This window comes from Lepus europaeus, chromosome 10, assembly GCF_033115175.1.
Source record: "Lepus europaeus isolate LE1 chromosome 10, mLepTim1.pri, whole genome shotgun sequence".
In the NCBI taxonomy this organism is placed as follows: domain Eukaryota; kingdom Metazoa; phylum Chordata; class Mammalia; order Lagomorpha; family Leporidae; genus Lepus; species Lepus europaeus.
In genome coordinates this window covers 113100594-113126398 of record NC_084836.1, presented here as the reverse complement: position 1 = coordinate 113126398, position 25805 = coordinate 113100594, and the positions used below count along the sequence as shown (strand labels likewise).

The 25805-nt window shown below is 58.8% G+C and overlaps 1 protein-coding gene across 3 annotated transcripts in view; it reads right to left on the bottom strand.

Annotated features, from left to right (window-relative positions):
• The window catches only part of EYA2 (EYA transcriptional coactivator and phosphatase 2), a 208932-nt gene that overhangs the window by 3782 nt on the left and 179345 nt on the right, over positions 1–25805 (bottom strand). For all 3 annotated transcript variants that reach the window (XM_062204297.1, XM_062204298.1, XM_062204296.1), the window contains 5 exons: positions 20682–20771; positions 8363–8421; positions 3396–3556; positions 2339–2453; positions 1767–1888 (listed from right to left, as the gene is read on the bottom strand). In XM_062204297.1, the coding sequence (XP_062060281.1) occupies positions 1767–1888; positions 2339–2453; positions 3396–3556; positions 8363–8421; positions 20682–20771 (547 nt within the window). The remainder of the gene's footprint in view (positions 1–1766; positions 1889–2338; positions 2454–3395; positions 3557–8362; positions 8422–20681; positions 20772–25805) is intronic.

Here is a 25805-nt window from a genome sequence, read left to right as displayed (position 1 = left end):
GGCCGAGCTGGCCGCGTGCAGCTGCCCTCCCGGGCGGGGTCCTGAGCCCTTCCTCCCCAACCATCCCCGTGGGAGATGCAGGGCCACCCTGCAGGACCGCTCTCAGACAATTATTTACAGAAAGGGCCCCGACTAGAGGGAGAAGCACGGGGGCTTGGTAAAAATTCTCTAACCACCATCGGGGCCTGAACTGCCCTCTCTCTCAAATTGAAACGCACTTGTTTAAGATTTATTTGTTTGAAAGAGTGAGGTCTTCCATCCGCTGGTTTGTTCTTACAAGACCAAGGTCAGCCCAGGCCAAAGCTAGGAGTCAGGAGCTCCATCTGGTCTCCCACGTGGGTGGCAGGGGCCCAAGGGCCTGGGTCCCCCATGTGCATGAGCAGGGAGCCGGATCGGAAGTGGAGCAGCCGGGACTTGAACCTGTTTCCATGTGGGAGGCAGGCCCTGGCAAGGCATTTTTCTGTTATGCTGAGACTGAGAACTTAAGTTGATTTTTGGCTCCAGTCAAGGGAGGGGGGCAGAGTAACAATTTCTTTCTTTCTTTTTTTTTTTTTTGACAGGCTGAGTGGACAGTGAGAGAGACAGAGAAAGGTCTTCCTTCCATTGGTTCACCCCCCCAATGGCTGCTGCGGCCGGCACGCTGTGCTGATCCAAAGCCAGGAGCCAGGTGCTTCTCCTGGTCTCCCATGCGGGTGCAGAGCCCAAGCACTTGGGCCATCCTTCACTGCCTTCCTGGGCCACAGTAGAGAGCTAGACAGGAAGAGGAGTGACTGGGACAGAATCTGGCGCCCCGACTGGGACTAGAACCCGGTGTGCCGGCGCCGCAGGCGGAGCGGAGGATTAGCCTAGTGAGCCGTGGTGCCAGCCAAGAGTAACAATTTCTAATTAAAAACATAGCAGGTTAAAGCTCTGGCCTGCAGTGCCAGCATCCTATATGGGCGCTAGTTCTAATCCTGGCTGCTCCACTTCTGATCCAGCCCTCTGCTATGGCCTGGGAAAGCAGCAAAAGACGGCCCAAGGGCTGGGGCTCCTGCACCCATGTGGGAGACCCGGAAGACGCTCCTGGCTTTGGATGGGCACAGCTCCGGCTGTTGCAGCAATCTGGGGAGTGAACCAACGGAGGGAAGATCCTCTCTCTCTCTGCCTCTTTATAACTCTGTTTCAAATAAATAACTTATTTTTGTGTTTTTTTAAAAGATTTATTTAACACTATGTATTACACATTTTCAGGTGATCTAAGAATAAGTCCACCCCCTCCCCAAGGCAACCGAAATTCCTTGCCTTACGATGCCAGGGTCAGGCGTTCAGCACAGCAGTCAGCACACTGCTTAGGACACCCACATCCCAGATCAAAGTACCTGGGTTCAAGTCCCGGCTCTTCCAATTCCAGTCTACCTGCTAATGCACACTCTGGGAGGCAGCAGGGGATGGCTCAAGTCCTTGGGCCCCTGCCACCCCCACGGGACACCTAGCTTGAAGTTCCCAGCTCCTGCTTTGGCCACAGCCCTGGCCACTGTGGGTATGTGAGGTATGAACCAAAGTATAGGAACCCTCTGCCTTTCAAAGAATTCCAAAGAGGGCATTTGACGGTACATAAGCAATACTGCTAATCTCTAGTTCTTTTCCCTAGTGAAGGGGCTGGGAGAGCTGTTTAGGGTTCTGAGGCACACTGGTGGAACGTTCTGGAAACTTCCTTGGGGCCATCTCCAGGACTGCCAGCTCGCCCGCCTCCCGCTCACGTCCTCAGAGGGCCAGCTGCTCCCTACCTGTCTTGGTTGCACTGTAGATGTTCTCGATGGGGAACACGGAGCCCAGCCCGTAGAGCAGGACCTTGGCCAGCGCCGGGATGAGCTGCGTGGTGGTGACCAGCACGTTGACACAGTTGGGCCTGAGGACGGAGGAGGCAGTGGTCAGACTCGGAGGCACCGAGGCCGGGCCTCTGCACAAGCCCGTGGGGCCTGGGGGCTCTGGCTGCGGCATCCCCGGGGAGGGCAGGGCCGAGGATTCTCCAGCGTGTGTCTCGTCTGGGCCCGGAGCTGCCTGACGCCGAAAGGCCACGTGGGTGTTACATTTATCTATAAGGCCAGCGCCTGCCGCAGGGCTACCTGCTTCAGTGGAGGACAGTGGGGAGAGGTGGGGACTGCGGTTCACTGGCGAGCATGCGCCAGTTCTGATCTTTTGGGAGAACCCAGGAAGCTGCGGCACCCTGGAGGCTGAGTCTCCCCTGAACCTTCTCCGGCATCTGGAGAGGGTGCAGGTGGGAACCTGGGGTGTCCAATACCCTCACATCTGCAGAGAGGGGTCCGCGGCCTAGGGGAAAGCGGGGGCTGCCACCCACCGGGACTGGATGAGGGTGAGGGCCTCGAGGGAGTGGGTGAGCCAGAGGTCCGTCAGCGCTTCCAGCTCGGCTCGCAGTCGCAGCCACGTCTCTCTCTTGGGCGCGCCTATCAAGCCTGTGGACAGAGGAGATGAAGTCGGCGTCATATTGGAGAGCTCTGGGGTGGGCGCGGGGCCCTGGGGTCAGGACCCTGCCTGGGACGCCCGCAGCCCACAGCCCAGCGCCTGGGTCCCAGTCCCGCCCGGCTCTTGCTCCCGACTCCGGCTTCCTGCTGACGCACACCCTGGGAGGCAGTGGTGACAGCACAAGTGATTGGGGCCCTGCTGCCCACGTGGGAGACTCAGAAGAAGCTCTTGGCTCCTGGCCTCTTCCGGCCATTGTCACCATTTAGGGAGCGAACCAGCAGATGGAAGACCTCTCTCTGTCTCTACCTCTGTAACTCCACCTTTCAAATATTAAATCTTAAAACCAATTTATTCAAAAGGCAGAGTATGAGCGCATGAGAGATCAACATCTTCTATCATCTGTTCTCTCTGTAAACAGCCACAATGGCCAGGTCTGGGCGGGGCTGAAGCCAGAAGCCTGGAACTCCACCTTCGTCTCCCATGTGGGCAGCAGGGACCCGACTGAGCCACCCCCTGCTGCCTCCCCAGGAAGCTGAGACTGGGCCTGGAACCCACCCACGCTGGCATCCTCACGTGACCTCCACGTTGGCATCACCCAGGGGCTCCAGGAGTACAGATGCCCAGGTTGCAGCCAGACCAAGAAAATCGGGAACAGAACCTGCTCGGGGGCTCCAGCTTGGAGCCGGGTGTGAGAAGCAGGGACCCCAGGCGCTGCTGCCACCTCACAGCTGAGTCTCACCTGCGGTGAGGCCCGAGGTTCTAAGCCACGCAAGGGCTCACAGGACATGAACTGGCCTTTCTAGGCCTCACCGTGTCCACGCTGCAGGACTCCCCGCGCATGCGCATACACTGGGCGGTGCCCACTCACCGCTGCCGCGTCCACCCCGCAGGACTCCCCGTGCATGCGCACACACGGGGCAGCGCCCGCTCACCGCCCACGTTGTCCTTGTAGGTGTTGTACATCTCCTTCACCCGCCGGTAGCGGAAGGCCAGCTTCCTCATCCAGTCCACGCCGCCGTGCACGCCCGAGCCCAGGCACAGGTTGGCTCCCGGAGCCGAGCTGTGGAAGCCGTCGGTGGAGAAGTTGTAGGTGCTGGGGAGAGGCCGGGAGGAGGACAGCGTTAACGTGGGGCGCTGGGGCCCCTATGGGTGAGGCCCTTGGAGAGGAGCGGGCTGGGGCTTTTACCAGCTGCCCACAGAAGGGCGGTGGCCTGGGCTCCTGATTGGCAGGTGTTCACCTTTCTTTTTGCATCAAACAGGAGCGGGCTTCAAAAAGCTCACAGAGAATGGAATCCAAAGAAGTTTATTTCATCGCAAAAATTTTTTGGAATCCGCGGCTGGCATTGTGGCACAGCAGGTTAAGCCGCTGCCTACGATACTGGCATCCCATATGGGCACCAGTTCCATGGCCCAGCTGCTCCGCTTCCAATCCAGCTCCCTGCTGACGCACCTGGGAAAGCAGAAGACGGCCCAAGGGCTTGGACCCCTGGATCCATGTGGGAGACCTGGATGAAACCCCTGGCTCTGGCCTGGCCTAACCCTGACCATTGCAAATTTGAGGAGTGAACCAGTGTATGGAAGATCTCTGCCTCTCCCTGTGTCTATAAATTTAAGATTTGTTTATTTAAAAGTCAAAAAACTTTTTTGAAATCCATGCATAGGGGCTGGCGCTGTGGCGTAGTGGATTAACGCCCTGGCCTGCAGGGTCAGCATCCCATATGGGCGCTGGTTCAAGACCGGCTGCTCCTCTTCCAATCCAGCTCTCTGCTATGGCCTGGGAAAGCAGCAGAAGATGGCTCAAGTCCTTGGGCCCCTGCGCCCACGTGGGAGACCTGGAAGAAGATCTTGGCTCCTGGCTTTGGATTGGTGTAGTTCCGGCCATTGAGGCCATCTGGGGAGTGAACCAGCGGATGGAAGACCTCTCTCTCTCTCTCTCTGCCTCTGCCTCTCCTCTGTGTAACTCTGACTTTAAATAAATAAATAAACCTTAAAAATTTTTTTCTTTAAAAAAAAGAAATCCATGCATAATTTTAATAATATGCATTTTAAAAAAGATTTATTTATTTGAAAGTCAGAGTTACACAGAAAGAAGGAGAGGCAGAGAGAGAGAGAGAGAGAGAGAGGTCTTCCATCCACTGGTTCACTCCCCAGTTGGCTGCAATGGCCAGAGTTGCGCTGATCCAAAGCCAGGAGCTTCTTCTGGGTCTCTCATGCGGGTGCAGGAGCCCAAGTACTTGGGCCATCTTCTACTGCTTTCCCAGGCCACAGCAGAGAGCTGGATTGGAAGTGGAGCAGCTGGGACTCGAACCTGTGCCCATAGGGGATGCCGGCACTGCAGGGAGCAGCTTCACCTGCTATGCCACAGTGCTGGCCCCACATAATATGCATTTTAATGGACGTTTTAAAAAGCCTTTGTATGCCCAGAACCAAAATAAACTTGACTTTTGCTTCCTTTTTTCCACGAACTTTTGAAGTACCCTGGTGGCCCCTCTGATTTCTTTCAGGGAGCTGTCTCTGCCCTTGAGTGCGGTGGCCAGGCAGGGGAAGCCCTCTTCCTCTCTGTCAAATGTGCAGCCCAAAGGAATCCCCCAGAGGCGGCGGTGTTGACTCGCCCGGCAGTGGAGCACGGAAGGATCGGTCAGAGTTCCTCTGGCTCCGTGGCCCCGGCTCGCGTCCCCTCCGAGGCCGCTCCTGCTTCCATTCTTTGAGCAACGCTGTAGCTTCCACAGAAATCCCCTATTCTTAATTCATTGTATGTGAGAGGCACACCCCCTCCCCACACACACCCGATCTCCTATTCACTGGTTCACTCTCCAAACGGCAGTGGTAGCTGGGGCTGGCGCAGGCTGAAACATGACAGGCTGCAGAGGCCACGCCTTAGACACTTCTGAAACCCTGCCCATGGCTGAACCACGAGGCCTGCTGTGCAGGGAGTGCACACGTATGAGTCTGTGTGCAAGCAGGTGCATCTGTGCAGCTGAGTGTGTATGTGTATGTACGTGCATGTGAGATACACATCAGTCAAGCACCCCGGATGGAGCCGGGGAGCCTTCCTGCCCTTTTCTTTTCTTTTTCTTTTTTTGACAGGCAGAGTGGACAGTGAGAGAGAGACAGAGAGAAAGGTCTTCCTTTTGCCATTGGTTCACCCTCCAATGGCCGCCGCGGCTGGTGCGCTGTGGCCGGCGCACCGCGCTGTTCTGATGGCAGGAGCCAGGTGCTTCTCCTGGTCTCCCATGGGGTGCAGGGCCCAAACTCTTGGGCCATCCTCCACTGCACTCCCTGGCCACAGCAGAGAGCTGGCCTGGAAGAGGGGCAACCGGGACAGGATCGGTGCCCCGACCGGGACTAGAACCCGGTGTGCTGGCGCCGCAAGGCGGAGGATTAGCCTAGTGAGCCACGGCGCCGGTTTCTGCCCTTTTCTAAATCTTCCACTCGGGGAATCATCTTCCAGGGTAACCAGACCCCAGGCGGATGTGTGGGGAGTGGGAGGGAGCCACGGGGCATGCGAGGTGGAGTGGGAGGCAACACAGCCACCTGTGTCACCGCTCAGCGACACTCGCGTGAGGGGAGCGCCCGAGGACTGGAAGTGGGGGCGTCACAAGGCAGAGCCGAGGACTGGAAGTGGGGGCGTCACAAGGCAGAGGCAGTTAGCTGGAGGTGGCGGGAGCAGGGGAGAGTGTGGTCCCCTTCTCTGCTCCGTACGGAATTGCTCAAGATCTTCAAACGAGCCAAGACAAGGCTCTGTGAGTGTTCCGACAGCCTGTGTTGCAGACAGCTCCTTGTCCTGCCAGAGGTGCCAGCAGGTTTACTGCACACACACACACGTGCACACACGTGCACACAGACACACGGGCCCATGCCCTTGACCCATGCATCTCCCAGGACGCAGTAGCTGGAAACTGGATCAGAAGCAGAGTAGCCAGGACTTGAATCAATGCTCTGATGCGATGCGGGCATCCCAAGTAGCAGCCTCATGTGCTGTGCCACAGCGCCCACCCTTAACTCTATTTTATTAAAATAAACAATTCATTTTAAAGGCAGACAGACAGAGATCTATCTGCCGGGGCTGGGCTGGGCCAGGCCAAAGTGAGGCGCCAGGGGCTCAATCCAGCTTTCCCGTGAGGGTGGCAGGGCCCAGGTACTTGTTCTGCTCCACCTGCTGCCTCCCAGGGTGCACGTCAGCAGGAAGCTGGCATTGGGAGTGGAGCTGGGACTCGAACCCGGGCACTCGGAAATGGGATACAAGAGTCCCAAACGGTTGTGACGGCTGCCCCGAATGCCTGCCCCAGACCAATTCTTTAAAAAGCAACTACTGACTGCAAACCACAAGAACGTCCTAATGGGGGTCCTGGGTGCTGTGTCGAGACACAGAGGACCCTCCCGGACAGCAGGGAGTGGGCCCTGGATGGACAAATGGGCTGATAAGAGCTGGGCCCTGGAGCCAGGCGGCCGGGTTTGACTCCCAGCTGTGTGAGCTCGGGCAGGTGGCTTATTCTCCCCGTGCCTTCTGCGCCCCGGCTGTGGAATGAGGAAGACGCCCCGAGCACCTGCCTCCTGGGGCCACTTGAAGCAGCAAAGAGTTCACCCTTGTGATGCACTCAGAACATGGCGTGGCACAGAAGGGCTCACCCAAGGCTGCTTCCTACTGCGAACGGAGTCCTGGCTGCTCCTCTTCCCATCCAGCTCCCTGCTGGTGCGTGTGCCTGGGAAAGCAGTGGATGATGGCCCACGTGCTAGGGCCCCTGCACCCATGCAGGAGACCTGGATGGAGTTCTGTGTTTGAGCCTGGACAGGCCTTGGCTGTTGTGGCCATTTGGGGAGTGAACCAGGGGATGGAAGACTTCTCTCTTCCTGTCATTCTTTCAAATAAATAAAATCTTTAACAAAAATAAGGGGTACACTTGTTGCCTGGTGCCTAGCATACAGTAGGAACTCAATAAATGCTTCTAGCCTGAGTGCGTGGGGAATTTGGTTTCTAGGGGGAGAACGGTTCTCAAGCTGGGATAATTCTGGATAAGCACAGATTCCCCACGGCTCTGTTTTTACAACGTTTCCCCAGGGGCGGCCTGGAACATTCCAGCCCCATTTGTCCAGAAGCCAGTTCCTTGTGAGTGGTTACCTGGTTTCTGGAACCCATGTTCTTGGTGAGTTTTCCCTAGAAACCAGACACGCCACTTTCTCACTTGTGCAAGAAGTGTTTCTTAAAGACTGGCTTATTTGTTTGAAAGGCAGAGTTACACAGAGAGACGGACAATACAGAAGCTGGTGAGGGTGAGACAGAGGAGGAGGGGTGGGGGGTTGGGGGGGAGGGAGGGAGAGAGAGAGAGAGAGAGGTGCTTCTGTCCACTAGTTGACTCATCAAATGGCTGCAACGGCCAGGGCTGAGCCAGGCTGAAGCCAGGAGCCTGGAACTCCATCTGGGTCTCCCACGTGGGTGGAGGGGCCAAGCCCTTGGGCCATCTTCTGCTGCTTTCCCAGGTGCATTGGCAGGGAGCTGGATAGGAAGTGGAGCAGCTGGGACCGGGACTCACATAGGATGTTAGCATCCCAGGTGGTGGCCTAACCTGCTGCACCACAATACCTACCCTCAAGAAATGTTTTTGAGCACCAACCGGATGGATTTTTATATTAGAATGTGTGCATGCTAACGAATACAGTCAAAGCCCTAAAGAACACACAGCAGACTCTCACTGGCGGTGACCTTGGGGGCCAAGGCTGGGGGTGAAGTTTTACCTGTGCACCTATGACTTCAGTGAGCAGAAAAGTACACACACAGAGAGACAAGTGGAGCAGGGGGAATGTGGAAGGGGCTGTGGGGCGGGGGCACAGCTGGTCCTGAGAGCCCGCACCCCCACCCCCATTTGCTGAAAGGTGAGCTTTCGCCTCCCCAAATTCCCACCTTAAATCTTGGCCATTGTCATCTGAGGAGACGTCGTCAACGTGGATCTGGTCACAGTCCTGGGTGGGGGGAGACAGAGAGAGAGAGGGGGGCTCGTTAATCAGCTGATGGGGCTTGCTGAGGGGAGGGGTGGGGCAAGCACTGGACAAGGGAGTCAGCAGTTGGATCCTCATCTGGGTATTGGCGCCGTGGGTTCAGTCTCACCCCGCCCCCAGTCTAAGGAGGGGACGTACAATTCATCCTCGTGGACACGGGTCTGCAGGTGCAGCCGTCCCCCTTTAAGCCCCTTACCCAAGACCCCAGTGGATGCTGCACACTGTGGACGGCACAGAACCCCCACAGACCACGCTGAAGGTGGTGCGTGTGTGTGTGGTGCAGTCGGAGAAGGACAGTGACAATGACAACCGTGTGCTCTCATCAAAGCCACTGGGGAAGACAAATATTCTTAGACCTTGGTGAGCCCTGGGCAAATGAAACTAGACCCACAGGTGGGGGGTGACGGATGGAGGGGACCTCTGCTATTGTTACCCTGGGGGGCCAGGCACAGACAGGACCCCCGCCTTCCAGAGGCCCTTGTGCGTCTTCTCTGTCCCAGTGAGGCGGACATGGGGTTGTAAGACGACGCATGCGCACACCTGAAGCCACCAAGCGCGTGGCATTTGCAACAGCAGCCCTGGGAGATGGGTTTCTGTCACTCTGCAGGCAAGAGTCATGGGGGCACTGCGCGTCTCTCAGGGGACCCACGCACGGCGCACACCGGCCCTGCCAACTATGCCTCCGTCATAAAGGACATTGGGACGATACATTGACAAAAACTACATAAGAGGCCAGGCTCTGGAACCTGAGTGCCCGGGTTGGGGTCCTGGATCCTCAGGGGTCGGCTGTGGCCACTGGGAGTCCACCTCAAGGCCAAGATGTAGTGGATGCTCCAAGGCAGCTCCTGCGGAGAACCTGGACAGACGGGGGACCCGGGACACCAAGCGGCCGCTCGTGCGACTCAGCGATGTCTAGGCTGCACCTAAGCGTCCTTGCTCATTATTTCCTATTTGCCTTCTCCCCATGCACCCGGGACTGCAGTCAGCGCTCGGTGGTCTGGGATGTACTGTAGAGGCCCCTGTCGGAGGGCGTGTCCTTTCCCGCAGTGGTCCCGCCCACACTTTAAGGAACTCAGAGCACTTAGGCACGTAGGGCCACGCTCTCCCACAGCAACCAGCCATCCATAGATATTTATGGCTATGTTTAATTAATGTAAACTGAAATAAAGTTTACAATTCAGTTCCTTAGCTTTAGCTTGAGTGCTCAGGGCCGCACGTAGCTGGCGGGGGCCCCTGTGCTGAGCGGAACTTGTATTTCTACCACTGCAGAACAGTCGTGGCCGGGGCTGCTCCGGGGGGTGGAGGAAGCAGGCATCGGCTTCTCCGTTACGTTGTAAGTCCAGTTAGGAAGAGCTGGTGGGGCCGGCGCTGTGGTATAGGTTAAATCTCCACCTGCAGCGCTGGCATCCCATACAGGTGCCGGTTTGAGTCCTGGCTGCTCCACTTCTGATCCAGCTCTCTGCTATGGCCTGGGAAAGCAGTGGAAGATGGCCCAAGTGCTTGGGCCCCTGCACCTGTGTGGGAGGCCCGAAGAAGCTCCTGGCTTCCAATCGGCCCAGCTCCAGCCCTTGCGGCCATCTGGGGAGTGAACTAGCAATGGAAGACCTCCCTCTGCCTCTCAAATAAATAAATCTTAAAAAAAATACAGGAAAAAAAAAAAAGGAAGAGCTTGCAAACTGGCCTGGAGACAGAGCTACTTAGCTTACCCCAGGCTGAAACAGAAATGTTTTACATGTTTATTTTTTTACTTGAGGGGCAGAGAGAGAGAGAGAGAGAGAGAGGGAGGTTCTCCCACCCACTGGTTTGCTCCTTAAAGGCCCACAGCAGCCCGGGCTGGGCCAGGTCTCCGGTGTGGGTGGCAGGGACCTGACTCCTGGAGCCATCACCACTGCCTCCCAGGATCCGCATTAGCAGGAGGCTGGAGTCGGGCCAGAGCTGGCTCGCAGACGCAGGCGCTGTGACGAGGGATGGGTGTCTTAACTGCTTGGCTCTCTGATCACCTTTGAAAGCGCGGCCGTCTGTAGACCGAGGGCCCTCTCTCTGCCCTTCTCCCTGATTCTCAGTCGCTCTCAGGCATTTTCCCCGGCAACGTGGGGCTTGCACTCCTGTACTGTGGCCGCGTGGCCCGGGGCCTCTGCCTGGCTGCACTTGACCTGTGCTGGTGACTCAGTCCCTGGCGGGTCCACAGGTGCCCACCAGGCACAGGAGCCTGGGCCGGCCACCCCCTCGTGTCAGTGATGCTGCGGACTTCACAGACCCAGGCCCACGGAGCACGGAGCCCACGGCGGATTTCCACCCCGGCACTGCTTTGCCTGAAGCTGGAAACCACCCCCCCTCCCCGAGGCCGCCCCGGGGGTCGCGGGGGCTCGGGCCCCTGGGCAGGGTTCCCTGGGCTTTCCTTGATGTCAGGGGAAAGGTATTTGGGAGGCTCTGGCTTTCTCATCTGCGAGGGGGTTGCTGGGGGCGCTAAAGTGCGACAACAGTAGCGATCACATTTCGGACTTCATAAAATACCGTGACGCTCCGCTAGACGCTACCTCATGCTTGCCAGCTGACCTGGATCGAGTTACCCGCCGAGCCGCCCGGAGGGGAGCTGGACGACGCGGGGGAGCCTCTGTTCCCTCTCCCCTTGCAAGACGGAGGGGGCCTGGGCCGCGAGGACCCCGCGGGGACACCTTCATGTGCGACTGTCCTGGGGGAGGGGTCCGAGGGGGACCCACTGGCAAAGACGAAGGGAGGGTTCCCTGGCCCTGACACAGCGTGGCGTGGCGTGGCGTGGCGTGGCGTGGCCGGGCCCTGACCCAGGGCAGACCCTGCCTTGATGGCTCTGTGGCTTTCCATCACCTGCAGAGGCCTCCTGAGGCAAGGAGACGCATCACCCGCCGTTGGGGGAGGGAGGAGTGGCAACCACCTAGGGCTCCCGTGATGGTCACCGGGAGGGGACGTGTCGCCTTGGGGGGAGACTGGACAGCGCGACAGACACAGGCTAGCGAGCGACCCGCCTGGAGTGACAGCAGGTCTGCGTGAGAGAAGCCCGTTGTTTGAAGCATTTGCTCTGGCTCCTCACCGAGAACCCGGAACTGGAGACAGAGAGCCCTGGAGGTGCCCGTGTCTGGTGGGAGGGCCCTGGGGGTGGGCTGGGGGCCCAACAAAGCTGTGGAAGCTGTCTCCCTGGTGAGGCGCTGGTCGGGGGACTGAGGGTCCTGTGTGCACCTGTTGCTTCTGAATACCGTTACTTTACAATGTCTTGCTGGCGTGGAGACAGAGACCTGACGCTGGATAGAGGTGGGCATTTACCAAGCATGCTCACTGTGCCGGGACAGTGCCCAGTGCCTGTAGCTTTCAGGGGACACTGCTGTCAGCTTGTCTCATGGGGAGAAACCAAGGCAGAGGGCCGTGTGGGCCGTGCCGTTCACAAGCTGCGCTGTGACTCCAGGAGACACGGAGGTGCCTGTTCCCAGCACCTGTGCATGGGGCCTTAGCAGGAGACAGATCTCAGCAGATGGTCACGTCACGTTGACCACTGGTGAGCTGGACCCAGAAGTGGCCGCGCACAGAGTGAGAAAGCCCTGTGATGACATCAGAGGCGGGGACACACCCACAAGCCGAGGACGGTCCGAGACGGCCAGGAGCAGGCAGCATTCTCCCCCACGGCTCTTGCAAAGGCCCGACCATGATCTTGGGTTTCTGGCCTCCAGAACCACGAGACGGGTCAGGGCCCAGGGTTGAAGCTGCCTACTCTGTCGGGACAGGCCCTAGCGACGCACTCGATGCTCCCTGGCGAGGTGGAGGAGGAGCCGGCCCCAGAACCCAGGGTCACCACCTTCAGTCGGGCCTCGGGCAGACCTGGGGCTGCAGGGATGGCCCTGACCTCATCGCTGGCAAAGACGAAGCCAATAAACCCTGAGCCCTTCTGCCTCTGGTTGTGGGCGCACTGGCCGCCGAAGGCACGCCTGGCTGTGGGCGGGCACCGCGTGTGTCCTGGTCATTCCTGCTTCTCTCTCTCAGCCCTACCTCCCCCCAGTCCACCAGCAAGTCCTGTTGGACCTCCCCTCACCATCCGCCCAAGGTCGAGCCCTTCTCGCCGCCTGCACTGCTCCACCATGGCCCGCCTGCACCAGAGGGCGGTAGACTGAGACCCCTGGGCTGAATCTGGCCTGTTAATAAAGTTTTATTGGCACAGCCACCGTGCCATGCATGGCTACCCTGACACGCCGGGGGGACTGAGCGGGGAGGTGGAGTCTGGGCTGCAGAGCCGGATCCTTGGTCCTCTGGCCCTTTGCACCCAGGGCAGTGCAGTCACCTCCTGGGTGTCCCTGCGGCCACTCCTGCCTGCCCGCCACCCTCCCAGCCCAGTCTCCAGCCTGCAGCCGGAGCAGCGCGTCCCTCAGCTGCTCAGAGCCCCGCGAGGGCTGCCCACCCGTCCTCACGGCGACCCCCGGCCCCGGTGACCTCCTTTGCTCACTTCCTGCCCGCTGCCCTCGCTGCACGGCGGCTGCAGTGGCCGCCTGGCGTGCTCACTCCTGCCACAGGGCCTTTGCATTTGCTGTCCCAGTTTTAAATGCCTTTCCCTTCTCTTTCCATCTAAAGCCTGTAGAAGGCTCTACTGACGTCGCTTCCTTTGTAAAAACTCCCCCAACCGCACCCGGACAACTTTCTCTGTTCCCTGCACCCTAGGCCCACGGAAATAGCCATTACCAATTTTCCAGTGCTGCGTGGGAGGCTGAGCGGAGGGCAGCTAAAGGCACAGTTCCTGGGGCCTGGCTGTGAACTCGGCCTTTGCGTCTCTAACCAGACAACCCTAACCGAGGCTTTGAACTTCACCGACCGAGCCGCGGCTGCCCCACGTGTAACTACTGACCAGTGCTGATCTCACCGGGGACGTAGGATGAGGTGACTCGATACAGCAAAGCCCTCCACAGGGTGCCTCCCTGCTGGAGTCGGCGGCGGCTATCATTACCGCTGTCGGGGCTCACAGGCCCCACTCGGCCTGGAACAGCAGTGGTGCCAGACGCCTCCCGAGAGCCCATGGGGACGCCCGATCCGGCTCAGGCCGAGCCCTGCACTAGAGCAGGCTAGGTGCGCCCCTCTGTGCCCTGCAGGGCTGCCACACGGGGCCAGTGTTTGTCGTCCTGCCACGCTTCCTGCCCGGGGGCCCCGTTTCTTCACGGCTTTCGCAGTCTGTGGCCATCAGGAAGTGACGTCGGGGTGACGTGAACACAACGCTGTGGTGCTGCCACAAGTGCTGTGACCATCGAGATGACAACAAAGCGGTGGGCAGGTGGGCGGCAAAGACAGCCTGGAAACGCTGGACCGAGGGACGGCTCGGGCCGCAGGTGGACGGCTGCGGGATTTCATCACGCCGCTCAGACTGGCAGGTGGCAGGAAACTTTGGAAGCATTTATTTCTGGAATTTTCCACGTGGTATCTTTGGGCTGTAGCTGACCACCGGGAACTGGAAGTGCTGGACGTGGAACTGCGGATGAACCACGGCGGGAGGACGGGCCCCTGCACACGTACTTTATTCTGGGTCGGAGTCCAGGGTTATGTTCTTTCGTTTATTAGCCGGATCGTTCCCGACGTGGCGCTGGGAGCTCTGTGGTGGATCCCACGTCCCTCGGACGTCGCCCAGCTGTGGACTTCGGAGCGCCTCCTTAATTCCCGGCACTGATCTCATGCATTTCCTGCCCGGCTGCTAGAAGCAGCCTTATCCCTAGGGGCCCCGGCTCCTTGCATTGCAGAGTGGCGTCGGCCCCACTCCACGTGGGCTGTGCACAGTGTTACAGGGGTGCCCTAGCTTCTGGGCCCTCTCAGGAGACACAGCGAGGTCTCTTTTTAAATTTAAATTATGAAACGCGGCTGATACGTCTGCTCATGGCTGTGTTACTAGGCAAGCGGCAGGTGCTCAGAAAACAGGTACAGCCCAGTCCCCTCTCTTCTGCAGGGGGCCAGGAAGCTCGGCCGGTATCTGCAGGGAGCTCCTGCTGGTCTCCTGGGAGCTGCTGCTCCCCCCGCTCCCCCCCCCCCCCCCGACGGCAGATCTGCCCTCTTGCCAAATGCCCCACGCCCAGCTTTAGTCTCAGGGGGGCGCTCCTCACCCTGCACTCTGCCTGGGACGGGATGGCTCCTTCCTCCAAGGCTTCTTGGAACTCGTGTTTAAGACCAGCGGACCCTGGAGCTTTTTGAGGGGACACATGTTTAACAACAGTGACTTCTTACAGCCCTCGGTTTATTTATTTTGTATTTCCCCGGGGGCTAACTGTGGTCATCAAGAAGACAAGACAAATTCAGGGGAACAACAACGTGTGCACGATTTCTCCTCATTACAGCAAGTGAAATGTCTCTGGATCGGAAGTCATGTTCACCCTTCCATTCTGGATGATGCGCTCGCTCGCTCTCTCTCTCTCTCTCTCTCTCTCATTAGTTTGAGCTGGTAGTGTGGTCTGATGCATCGCTGTGGGGATGCGAGGCGAGTGCGAGGATCCTGGGACACCGGAGGAGCACAGTGAGCCGGGTCCCGGGGCACCCAGGAGGGAGCTGGGTCCCAGGCAAGAGGGCAGAGGTTGGCTCCAACAGGAAGCTGACTGCTGGAATAGGCGCGGAGAAGCGACGCTGAGAGCCGGTGTGAGGGCAGGAGCGGGCTCCCGTGTGGGGTGCGTGGGGCGCGCGGGAGAAAACCACCTGACCCTGCGCAAGGCCCCCCTGCCCTGTCCCAGGAGGCTGTCGCGGCGTCCCAGCGTCTGTCCTGGTCCACCCTCGCTCGGCCTGCGTCGTGATCTTTATCGATGGATGGCCTGTGTTTCTTCCTGCTGGACAAGCGACGGTCCCGTGTCCTTTCTCGTCAGCCTGCGGGGCTCCCGTCAGGGTTTTTGCGGGCTGGGTCTGCTCTTCTACACCCTGTGGGTCGCGTTCCCTGGACTCCTGCTTTTAGCTGCCCCTGGCTCCCCGCGGTGGGAAAGTGCCGGGGCGAGCACGGTGCGTGCTTCCGTCTCCCGTTGGCCAGCGGCAGCTTTCGCACCGCTCTTCTGTGGGTCTGCACGCCCCTGGTTCCCCTCAGACACCTGAGATTCCAGAACCCCCACCTGCGTCCCCTCACTGAAGAGCTTTGCTGGGAAAAGCCCAGGAGTGAATCCAAGACCCAGTCCTGGCACAGCAAACCACACCAGCACCAGCTACACCACGGAGGACCTCTCGCACCCACACAGCAGTGTCTCGGAAAGCACTCCCATCGTGCGCGTCCTCTGTCCGTCCGCACGTGGCCCTTTTCCTCCTCTTCGCTGGGCCTGACTCATTTCCCTGCTGTCACAGCGAGTGACCCCAGGCTGTAGTCTTCCGTCTGGATCACGCTTTGCCTGCACCCCACAGAGCCGACACTCCTCTTCTGGTCGCTGCGAGGCTGCGCCGCGGGCTCAGGGACAAACCCGCTGACACCTGTTCGGATTAGGCGAGGGTGCCCGGCTCTCCGGCTGGGGTTCGGTCCCGGGTCCCATGACTTTCCGCCCTGTAGAACGGACATCGCTGACAAATCTAGTTCAGAAAAATGGCCCTCAGGGGGCCCAGCTGGACTCCCTGGCCCATCCTGGCAGCTGTTTATCTTACACTCGATGCTCAGTGCTGCCCTGGGCCAGGCACAGAGGGGCCTGCTGCCCGGGAGGGGAAGGCCGGCGGGCAGGACGCCTGGGCGAGCCGGCAGAGCGCGCACGGTGGACTGTTACTCTCCGCGACAGCTCCAGGGCCGTACATTGGACGTTGGCCCGGCCCGTGTGTCAGGCAAGCAGCCGCGTTCCGCCCTGACACCAGCTGCTCGAGTCCCCTGCACAGCCTTCCCAAAGCTCGGGCAGCGTCTCCCAGTGGCTCCTCGGCCCACGGGGGCAACTTCTGCCCAAGCCCCTCCTAGGCTCAGGAAAGACCCTGCGGACCTGTGGCCCTTCTCCCACGTCCACCCTCTGGGCAGGGTAAACAGGTCAGCTGGGCTTGGGATCACGGTGCTGCTGTGTGGCCCCGGGAAGGTCGCCTCTCCGCGCCTCCATCTCACCTGTCCAAGGCGCATGAAAACCCCTTGTCCATGCGAGGTGGCCGTGAGGGTTCAGCGGGGTCATTCCCGGGTGTGGTCGGGGGCCGGACAAGAGCTCCATACCTGGCAGCCGCAGGTAAGAGGACCTGCTGTGCCTCAGTTTCCCCACCCCTACCAGGGGGATGCCTGCCCTCTGAGGTGGCTCTTGGGGTCCTGTGTGGGGCTGAGCAGGGCACGGCAGCTCCCTGGCCTCTGGGCATGTCATTCCCGGCCGGGCCTCCTCTCAGCCCCAACCGTGCCTCTCCCTGTCCACACGCGTTGGCAGCCTTTCTGGAAACGCCCGCAGACCCCTCGTCTAAGCTTTGGCCCCTGCCAGGTGCTTGCCTGTCTCTGTGGGGAGCAAGGGGTGCTGGGAGTTCCCACGCTGGCTGTGGTTGCGTGTGTGAGCTTCGTTCTGCACACGCACAGAGAACCAAGGTGCGGCCCCACCCAGGCTGCCCCCCACTTCCCTGGGGCTCCCCCTCCTGTTCCTCCACCCTCTGCCAGGCTTTGCGGCCACCCCAGCCCTCCCCACACTCCCTCTCCTCTGAGCCCGGCCCGGCATGGGCCGCACAGCCCAGTGGGTGAGGGCGAGGGCCGCAGGACCAGGCTGCCTGCATCCAAATGCCGTCACGGCCAACAAGGTGACGTGGGGCTGTTCACTCAGCCACTATGTGCCTCAGTTTCCCCATTTGTAGATCAGTGTTACAGGCTGACTCTTTGTGCTCTCTTCAAAGTTGTGGGTCGACTTGGCGTTTGGAGACGGGGTCTCTAACAGGGGCATTAAGGCTAAGTGAGGGTGTGACCTCTCCCAGTAGGACAAGTGTCCTGATAAGCCCGCGTGCGCTCTCCTCTCTCTGTCCACCCTCACGCCAGGGAAAGGCCACGTGAAGACACGGGAGAAGCAGCTGCCTGTGAGCCAGGAAAGGGGCCCTCAGCAGAACCCGACAGTGGCCGCCGGAGGTGGCAGGCTTTGGGCTGCCTGTCTAGTAGGTGACGCTTCTACCACGACATCAAGGTCCCGTGCCCTCCAATACAGTGGCTGCCACCTGCATGTGGCTGCGTAGGTTGAAATCAGTTAAAATCAAATACGGTGAATAACTCCGTGCTCCAGGGCACAGCCAGGGTTCTAGTGCGGCTGTGGCTACCACAGTGGACATTCTCAGAAACTGCTGAACTTGGCACTGCCTCACCCCTGCCCAGTCCCTCAGACTCCGCTGTCAGCGGGGAGGCAGACGCCTGCTTCCGCCCTGGGCGCCGACCGTGGTCTGTTCCCCCCCAGGCAGCCAGAGGGAGCCTGTGGACCACGAGTCCAGGGATGCAACGCGAATCCTCACCGGCTTCCTGTCGCCCTTAGCAGGGACCAGAGCCGGTGATGACACAGAGGGCCCGCCCTGATGGCTCACCTTCCTGCTCCCTGGCCTCCTCCGGGAACCTGCCAACCTTGACCAGGCCTCAGGGCCTTTGCACTGCTGTCTCCCAGCCACCCACAGCACACCTGCCTCACCTCCTCCGTCTCTGCTCCCTGGTTGTAGGCCGCAGGGTGCAGGAGTGGACCCTCCCAGGCAGCGCTGCTGGCTCCAGGAAGCAGTGGCTCTGACTCTGTCCCCGCTGGTGCAGGAGCCGGCCCCGAGCACCGGCCTCGCCCGGCCTCCCCTAGGGGCTGCCTTGCACCGACCCACACAGTGTTTTCCCTTGGGTAAGTTTGAACTCTCCTGCGCGGAATGTGGTTTCAATTGTGCAGAGGCGCCCCGGGGGCTCCTGGCATCGGGGACATTTTTGGAAAAACACGTAGGGAACAAAAACAAACTGGTTGCCCTGAGCAGGACTTTCACTGTGGCCGGCGAGGGATGGGGGAGGGGGCAGGACTCCAAAGACCTGGGCTGGCAACCCTGGCTCTGTGCCACAAGTCCAGCCGAGAGCCACACGGATCTGGTGCGTGGCCGGGGTGGGGACCGCACAGGCGCTTCGATCCGCGCAGCTGCCTGCTGACCTGGGCTCCTCACTGGGGGTCTCAGCCATCTCAGACCCACGTGCCCCAGACAGGAGGACTGCCCCCACCCTGCACCGCACGCCCGCGCCTTCCTCCCTAGCGCGGGAGCCAGGCGGAGCCCTGAGCCCTGCCCGCCTCTCCCCGCTCCCCGCCTCTTCCTGCAGCATCGTCTTTCTCCCGCAGCCAACCCCCTCTTCTCCGCCGGGCTCCCCGCCTCCCCTTCCCGCTCCGACTGCCACGCTGTCCACACAGCAGGTCGTGTGGTCCCCCCTGCTTCGTGCTGCCTGGCCCCACGGCTGTGCCTGGTACTTAGCGAACACTCAGACTACGACGGCACCTCCCTCTCTACACTCGTCTCCCTGTCCTGGCCACCCCTGGGCCTTGACTCACGCACGGTGGCCTCTGAGCCTTCTCGCTCATCCCTGATGACCTCACACGTGTTCTCACCCCAGGGCCTTTGCACCTGCTGTCCCACCTCCCCAGACCTCCACCCCCTGTCATCACGCAGCTCAAGTGTCACATCCTCAGGGGACCTTCCTGACCCCTGGAGAATGCTGTCCCCGTGTCTCAGTGTCCCGTGTCTCAGCGTATCCTTCCCACTACCATGAACATCTTGGTCACGGACTGGTTTGGTTGTTTATTGCCGGGGCCCTGGGGATTAGGGTCAACCAGACGGAGCGGCCCCTGCTCTTGTGGGATGGACGTGGGGGTGACGGGCAAAGGGCCCACCCGCAGTGGACTGCCCAGGGTTTGCTAAGCCTGCTGGGTCGTGGTGTTTGTAACCAGCCAAGTCTTGACCACACTGGGCTCCAGACATATTTGCTGGCCTCGGCTGCCACGGGTTTTGTGTTTTTTTAACTCAGTTCCTCCCGCCTCCATTTCCCCTAAGCCCTGAGCTGTCCATCCGGGGCCCTGACGCCTGTGGTCTCCATGACGGCAAAGCTCTCTTGTGCCTCAGGCTCCCACCTGGACCCCGCCTTTGAGACAGACGTGGGGCGGAGAACATTCATTCCATTGTAAAGATGGGAAGACTGAGGCCCAAGCTGCCTCACAGAGCGGACAGGACACACGACTGGTCGTTTCGGCAAGGACCTTCCTCCGTGCAGCCCGGGAAGAAACCCTGGCTCCTCCCCATGAGACGCCTCCGTGCGGCCGGACCCGGGCAGCCAGGCGGCCGTGGGTCTGCAGCCTCTCGAATTCTTCACGGCCGCGCTCCCGAGACTGCACAGATCCCAGGGAGACGTACTCCTAGCAGCATGAATGGAACTGTTCTTTCCCAAACAGTTTTATGTTGGGTTGTCTTTAAGTCTATTGAACAATAATGCAGACTTAATTTACAAAGCTTTAGGTCCTCACACTGAACCTTTTACCAACCAAACCTTGGTGCCCGCTGGGTCGCTAGAGGGGAGTAATTCATTGTATTACCCTCTTTGCTTTGGCTACCAGGAAGCTCACAGATCAACTGTTGACTGCATTCGTTTCTCTGTGCCTGGATTTTTGGGGGTGCAGTTCCTTACCCTTATTATACAGCTTTTTAGTCTCTCTGCCTTTGCTTAAATAGTTCTGTTTGGAATGCGTTTTCCACTGAACTCCTTCCCAGATCTTTCCGATACGCGCCAGGTGCACACACCTGGGTTACAGCTATTTCCAAGCTCCCCCCCACCCCATTTCCTACCTCCCAACCTCCCATGCACCTTGTCCGGGAGCCGCCTCTTTCAACAGCGGCACATTCCCTCTGCTCGTGCTCACGCGCTGTCTTTGTCAAACACCCTTCCAGGGGAATGGGAACTGTTTTCAAAAGCTTCCATCCTGGCCCACAGCTAATTATTACCGACCCCGGAGGAGCCGCACTAATTGGCCTTAATAAACTTATTAAGTAGCAAATTTCAGGAGGAAGAAACGACGCAGCCCTTATTGGATTAGTACAACCGCCAGTGCACATCACGGCTCGGGCGGACAGCAAAGGCCCCGCATGGCCCAGGGCCGTGGGCAGGTCAGCCGGCCACGTGTTTCCAATAAGCTGCCGCCGCTGCCATGGTCTGGACCTCCCAGGGGGTTGCTAGCAAACCTTTCAATCCTCTCAAAGAAAAAATAGGAAAGAAAGGCAAGGCAGCGTCTTTTGCTCCCAGACTGGAGGCGGGCGGTTCAACACGGCAGGGATCAGCCAGGGCTACAAACCTCCAGGTCGTTGAAGAACAGGTGCGTGTCCGCCAGATTGAAGATCATCTCCTCCATCATCAGGCCGATGCGCACCGACGCCGTGGTGTCCTGCGAGAAGGGACGGAGAGTCACTTGGGCGCGGCGCCCCATCACCTCACCCCCCCCCTTCCAAAAGACCCCAGGGGATGCCAATGTGCAGCCAAGGCCAAGGGCCGCCGGGCTCAAAGGATGCTAGAGGGTGAAGATGCTGTTTGCTGAGACGCTGCCTGGGGCACCTGCTGCATCCAGGGTGCGGTTTGACCCCGGCTCCACTTCCCACGCCTGCTCCTCGCGAATGCACACCCTGGGAGGCAGCCGTGACGGCTCAAGGGCTTGGTTCCCTGCCACGCGTGTTGGAGATGTGGACAGAGTTCCTGGCTGGCCCCCGCCTGGGTGTTGTGGGCATCTGGGAATGAGCCAGGGGATGGAAGCTGTCTCAGTCCCTCAAATAACAAATCAATAAGTCAGTGGGACTCTGGTGGAAAAACTCTTGAAATCCAAGCCCAGGAGTGGGCTCCAGGAAAGTCATGGAGAGTTATGATGCATGTTATGGAAAAATGATCCGTGGATCTCAATAATTTTTTGTTACCAATGGATTTTTCTAAAAGGATTATTTATTTGAAAGGCAGAGTTATACAGAGGGAGAGAGGTCTTCCATCTGCTGGTTCACTCCCCAAACGGCTGCAATGGTCGGGGCTGGGCCAGGCTGGAGCCAGGAACCTGGAGCTTCTTCCAGGTCTCCCACATGGGTGCAGGGGTCTAAGCACTTGGGCCATATTCTGTTGCTTTCCTAGGTGCGTTCGCAGGGAGCTGGATCAGAAGTGGAGCAGCTGGGACACAAACCGGAGTCCACATGGAATGCTGGCACTGCAGGCGTCAGATTCACAGCATGACTCCTATCCATGGATCTCTGAGTCGCAATTGCCACAAACTTTTTGATGTATCGTTTGTAACACATGAGTAGTCACACTCCTGATACCTATTACACGCTTCCTCTGTGCTACTTTATGACTGTTAACTCATTTAATCCCCATGATGCACTGGATATGAGCACTGACATCTTCCTATTTTACAGGTGGGGAAACTGGGGCACACAAAGGTTAGATGTCTCGTTCAAGTCCACATAACCCAGCAAGTGCTGGGATCTAGTCCCAGGTGGCCCGGAGCCAGGGCAACGCTGCTTCTGAGGACTTGGAGGGGACAGGGCTGGGCAGAGAGACAGGGGGGCCGTGCACCCCACTTTGTAGATTGCTTTTCCTGGTGGGGTTTATTGCCATGAGACTGGACGACTTGTATCATAAAAACGATTAGCGACATACCCCCTTCTCGACCCTTAACAAACAAGAGGGACAAATGGGCACCTGGTGAGCTGAGCTCACCCTACCTGACCGGAAGGAGTCAGGCGTGGCCATGGAGCCAAGAGTCTTGCTAGGCCCCCAGGCCGTGCTGAGCACGCAGGCCTGGCTGGGAGGCCACGGGGCTATGCAGATGGGGACAGCAGGCTTCCCAGGGCCCAGGAGGACGTCAGTGTGGTGCGGGCAGAGGTGTCAGGGCATTTTCCCGGCAGGGCTCACTCCCCCACCATGCCCCTCCTCGTCCACGTGGTGGCCTGTGCACCTCCCCGGCCAGGACCCAAAGCAGGGAGAAGCTGCCATCCGGGCTCGTCCGCTGAAAGGATTTACTGAGAAAAATGTCGCCACGGGGAAGGGAGAACCATCGCTGCCTGCAGAAGGGCGGGAGGCAAACCTCGTGTAGCGACAGAGCTCCAGACCGACCGGGTGCTCCCGGGAGCTGCCAAGGGGATGTCTGCACGTGTGAAGGGGCAAGGTGAGAAGAGAGAAGTTCTTGTGTGTGGGAAGCCAGAGACGACGAAGGGAAAAGTAATCAAGCAGTAGCAACCTAAGCCTGTTCCTGGATGCGTGGAGGCGAGCGTGGGCAGGTGTCCGCTCCCGGCGGAGGCGAGGGGCCTGTGCCGTTGTTCATATGCTCAACGCCCCTTGCTGGAACGACAGGAACTTTAAACTCCATGCATGTATTTTCTGGGTCAAAAAAATAAGAAATCACAGACCACCTGCTCACCAATTCCACTTTTCAGCATCTATGCTGGAGAAAACCTCGTAGCATAACCAAGGGGGCTTGTCCTCACGGGATCGTTGGTAAACAGCACAGGACGGGGTTGGGGGTCGGGGTTTGCTGCAGCCGTAGTGACGGGAAGGTGAAATGTGGACTCCCCAGACAACGGGGGATTCTCCGAGCGAAATGAACCAGAGCTCCCTGGGTTTGCAGGGGGTACATCCGGCAAATACGGGTGGGGCTTCAAAAAGTTCATGGAGAAATGGAATTAAAGGGTAAGTTTATTTCAGTGCAGACATTGTTTGAAGCCCATGTCTCGTTTTTTGTACTGTTTCCACAGACTTGGGCAGACCCCCTGTCTTGCCGATTCTGCCTACAACGTGTGCTACGTACTGCACGCTATGACCGTAGCTCGGAAACACAGCAAATGCCCTGGGTATTTCCCCAGGCACTGACGAGTGCAGGTTCGGAACCATCAAAGGATTATCCCCAGAGGCCAGAGAGCAGGGTTTTTCTTTTTTTTCTGGAAAGTGGAGAGGAGGGAACAGGAAGTAGAAGTGATGACCAGGTGAACTTTAGCACCATCCAGCACCTTCTAAAAATGAGTGATTTATTGTGCAATTAAAAATGGAAGGGCTGTAAAGCCACCCAGCACCCCCAGGGGAAGCCTTCAGAGCCCCCCACCCCCACCCTGCGCGCGCGCCGTCAACATTCTCACGACACCAGGCTTCCCTAAACCCTGCTTGCATGGTGGTCTGCAACTACGCAGTGGGACCCCAGGAAAGCGCTGTGCCGAAGCCAAAAAGCCTGGAGGAAAAGCACCCTCGTCCCAGGAGCCAGGTAACATGGAGCCCTGCCCTGGGCCAGGCCACGTTACCCAGGTAGCAAATGTTTTTCCAGGGTTGCAAAGACTGAGAAATAAAGAATAAAGACCCTCACGGCTAGAGACGGCGGGAACGAAACACCTCAGGAGGGAGGGCCAGGTGGAGGCCCTCGGCTTCACCTCGGCCCTCGGCTTCACCTCGGGCTGCCTGCCCATCAGGCTGCCCCCAACGCCCCCCGGAGATGCAACCTCGTGCTTGCCGCCTTACGGCCCTGGGACGGCATGGAGCGAGCACCGCCTGCCCCGTGCTCCTGCCAGGCAGAGGAAGCCACAGCGGTGGTGGCCTTCACCCGGGCACCTCAGCTCGTCCAAGGCCACTGCCTCCTCCAACAGGCTCACCCTCAGCCACCTGATGCTGCGGTGAGAGTTAGAGACGGCGCACTGCGGACACCAGCCCAGCGCCGGGGGTGAGAGCGCCCCCAACGGCCGGCTGCGGTCACATCCACTGCTTTGCACCCTCAAACACAAGAAGCCGCTTCCCATAAATCCATCGGGGACACCGGAAATCAAGCGTGCCAAAGCCTTTAAGGTGCCATGCACGTGAAGACAAAGCCACTTTTTAAATTTATTTTTTTATTTGACAGGTAGAATTATAGACAGTGAGAAAGAGAGACAGAGAGAAAGGTCTTCCATCTGCTGGTTCACTCCCCAAATGGCTGTTACGGCCGGTGCTGTGCCAATCCAAAGCCAGGAGTTTCTTCCAGGTCTCCCACGCAGGTGCAGGGGCCCAAGCACTTGGGCCATCCTCCACTGCCCTCCTGGGCCACAGCAGAGAGCTGGACTGGAAGAGGAGCAACTGGGACTAGAACCTGGTACCCATAGGGGATGCCGGTGCTGCAGGCGGAGGATTAACCAAGTGAGCCACGGCGTCGGCCCTTTATGTATTTTTGTAATTTTTTATTTAAAACCACTTTCTTAATCATTACGTACGCTTTGCAAAAATAAAATCAGTGGTTAATTTCCTCAACAAGTGATGGCATCCGTGGACTGCTTTCACAGTCCGATCAACAGAAACCAGAACGCAGAACCAAGAAAAGGGAGTTTTTCCAAAACAGGCTTCCGCGGGTAATGGCCCTCAGATGCAGGCAGGGCTGGGTGGGGCGGCACCTTGGAGAAGTGGCTGGCGGCTCCCTCCCAGGGGAGGGGCAAATCAGGTGGGGGCTCTGCAGATTTTTCCAGGGTGCCCTGATGTGCACATTTCTCCAGGCATGGTTTTTCTAAGAAAATGTCGGGTGGTCCATTTTCAACACAGAATGCAAGATTACTGCTAGCTGACTGTAGGTAGATGCAGCAAAACTCACCAGGCAAACTGGATGCTACAGGGTAGCCACCACCTAAGAGCAAGTTCAGAGAAGGCAGGAGGGGGTAACTTCCTGGTTTAGGCGTCTGCACCCCCACAGTGCTCGACCAATGAGGAACGGCGGAGGGGCCTGTGTGCCACAGTGCAATCGCTTGCTGTCACTGCTCCCGGGGTGCCTGCTCCTCAGACACCCGATCCTGCACGACGGATGATAATGTCTCACTTTCACCGCGCTTCCGGCTTCTCCTGCAGGCTCAGGGGAGGGTATTTCCCACCGTTCTGAGGAAGAGCCGTGGGCTGCGCATGCATGTGTCCAGGAGGCTGTGCCGCGGCTCTGGCCAGCTGCGCAGGGTGTGGCCGGCGGCTCTGTGGCCCTGCTGTCCTGCACTGTTGGTGACGTCCTCCTGGTCCGAGGAGCACGGTGGGCCTTTTGGCCACACGGGCTGCTCAAAGCTCTGCTCTGTGGCTCACAGAGTGATCTTGGGACGTGAGGCTGTATTTCTTGGATGGAGGGGAGGGGTGAGAACATCAACCAAGGGTTGAGATGAGAGTCCACGTTTTAATCAAACGGTTGTTTTAATGAATCATACTAAAGCATTTTCTTTGCTGTGTTTTCCAAGTACGGAGCACTTTGTGGTAGAGGACTGTGAGAGCATCCAACGAGAAGTGCACACTACTGCCAGCATCTCCATCCTTTGGACAAAGACCGGCAGGAACCTCCCCCTGAATCTGGCTTCGGGGACCAGGCCCTTTGGGTCTCCTGTACTGTGCTGGCTGCAGGACCACAGCCACTCCAGATTGAAGGCTGATCCTACCTCCATATTTTTCAAATAAAAAATTATTTTCT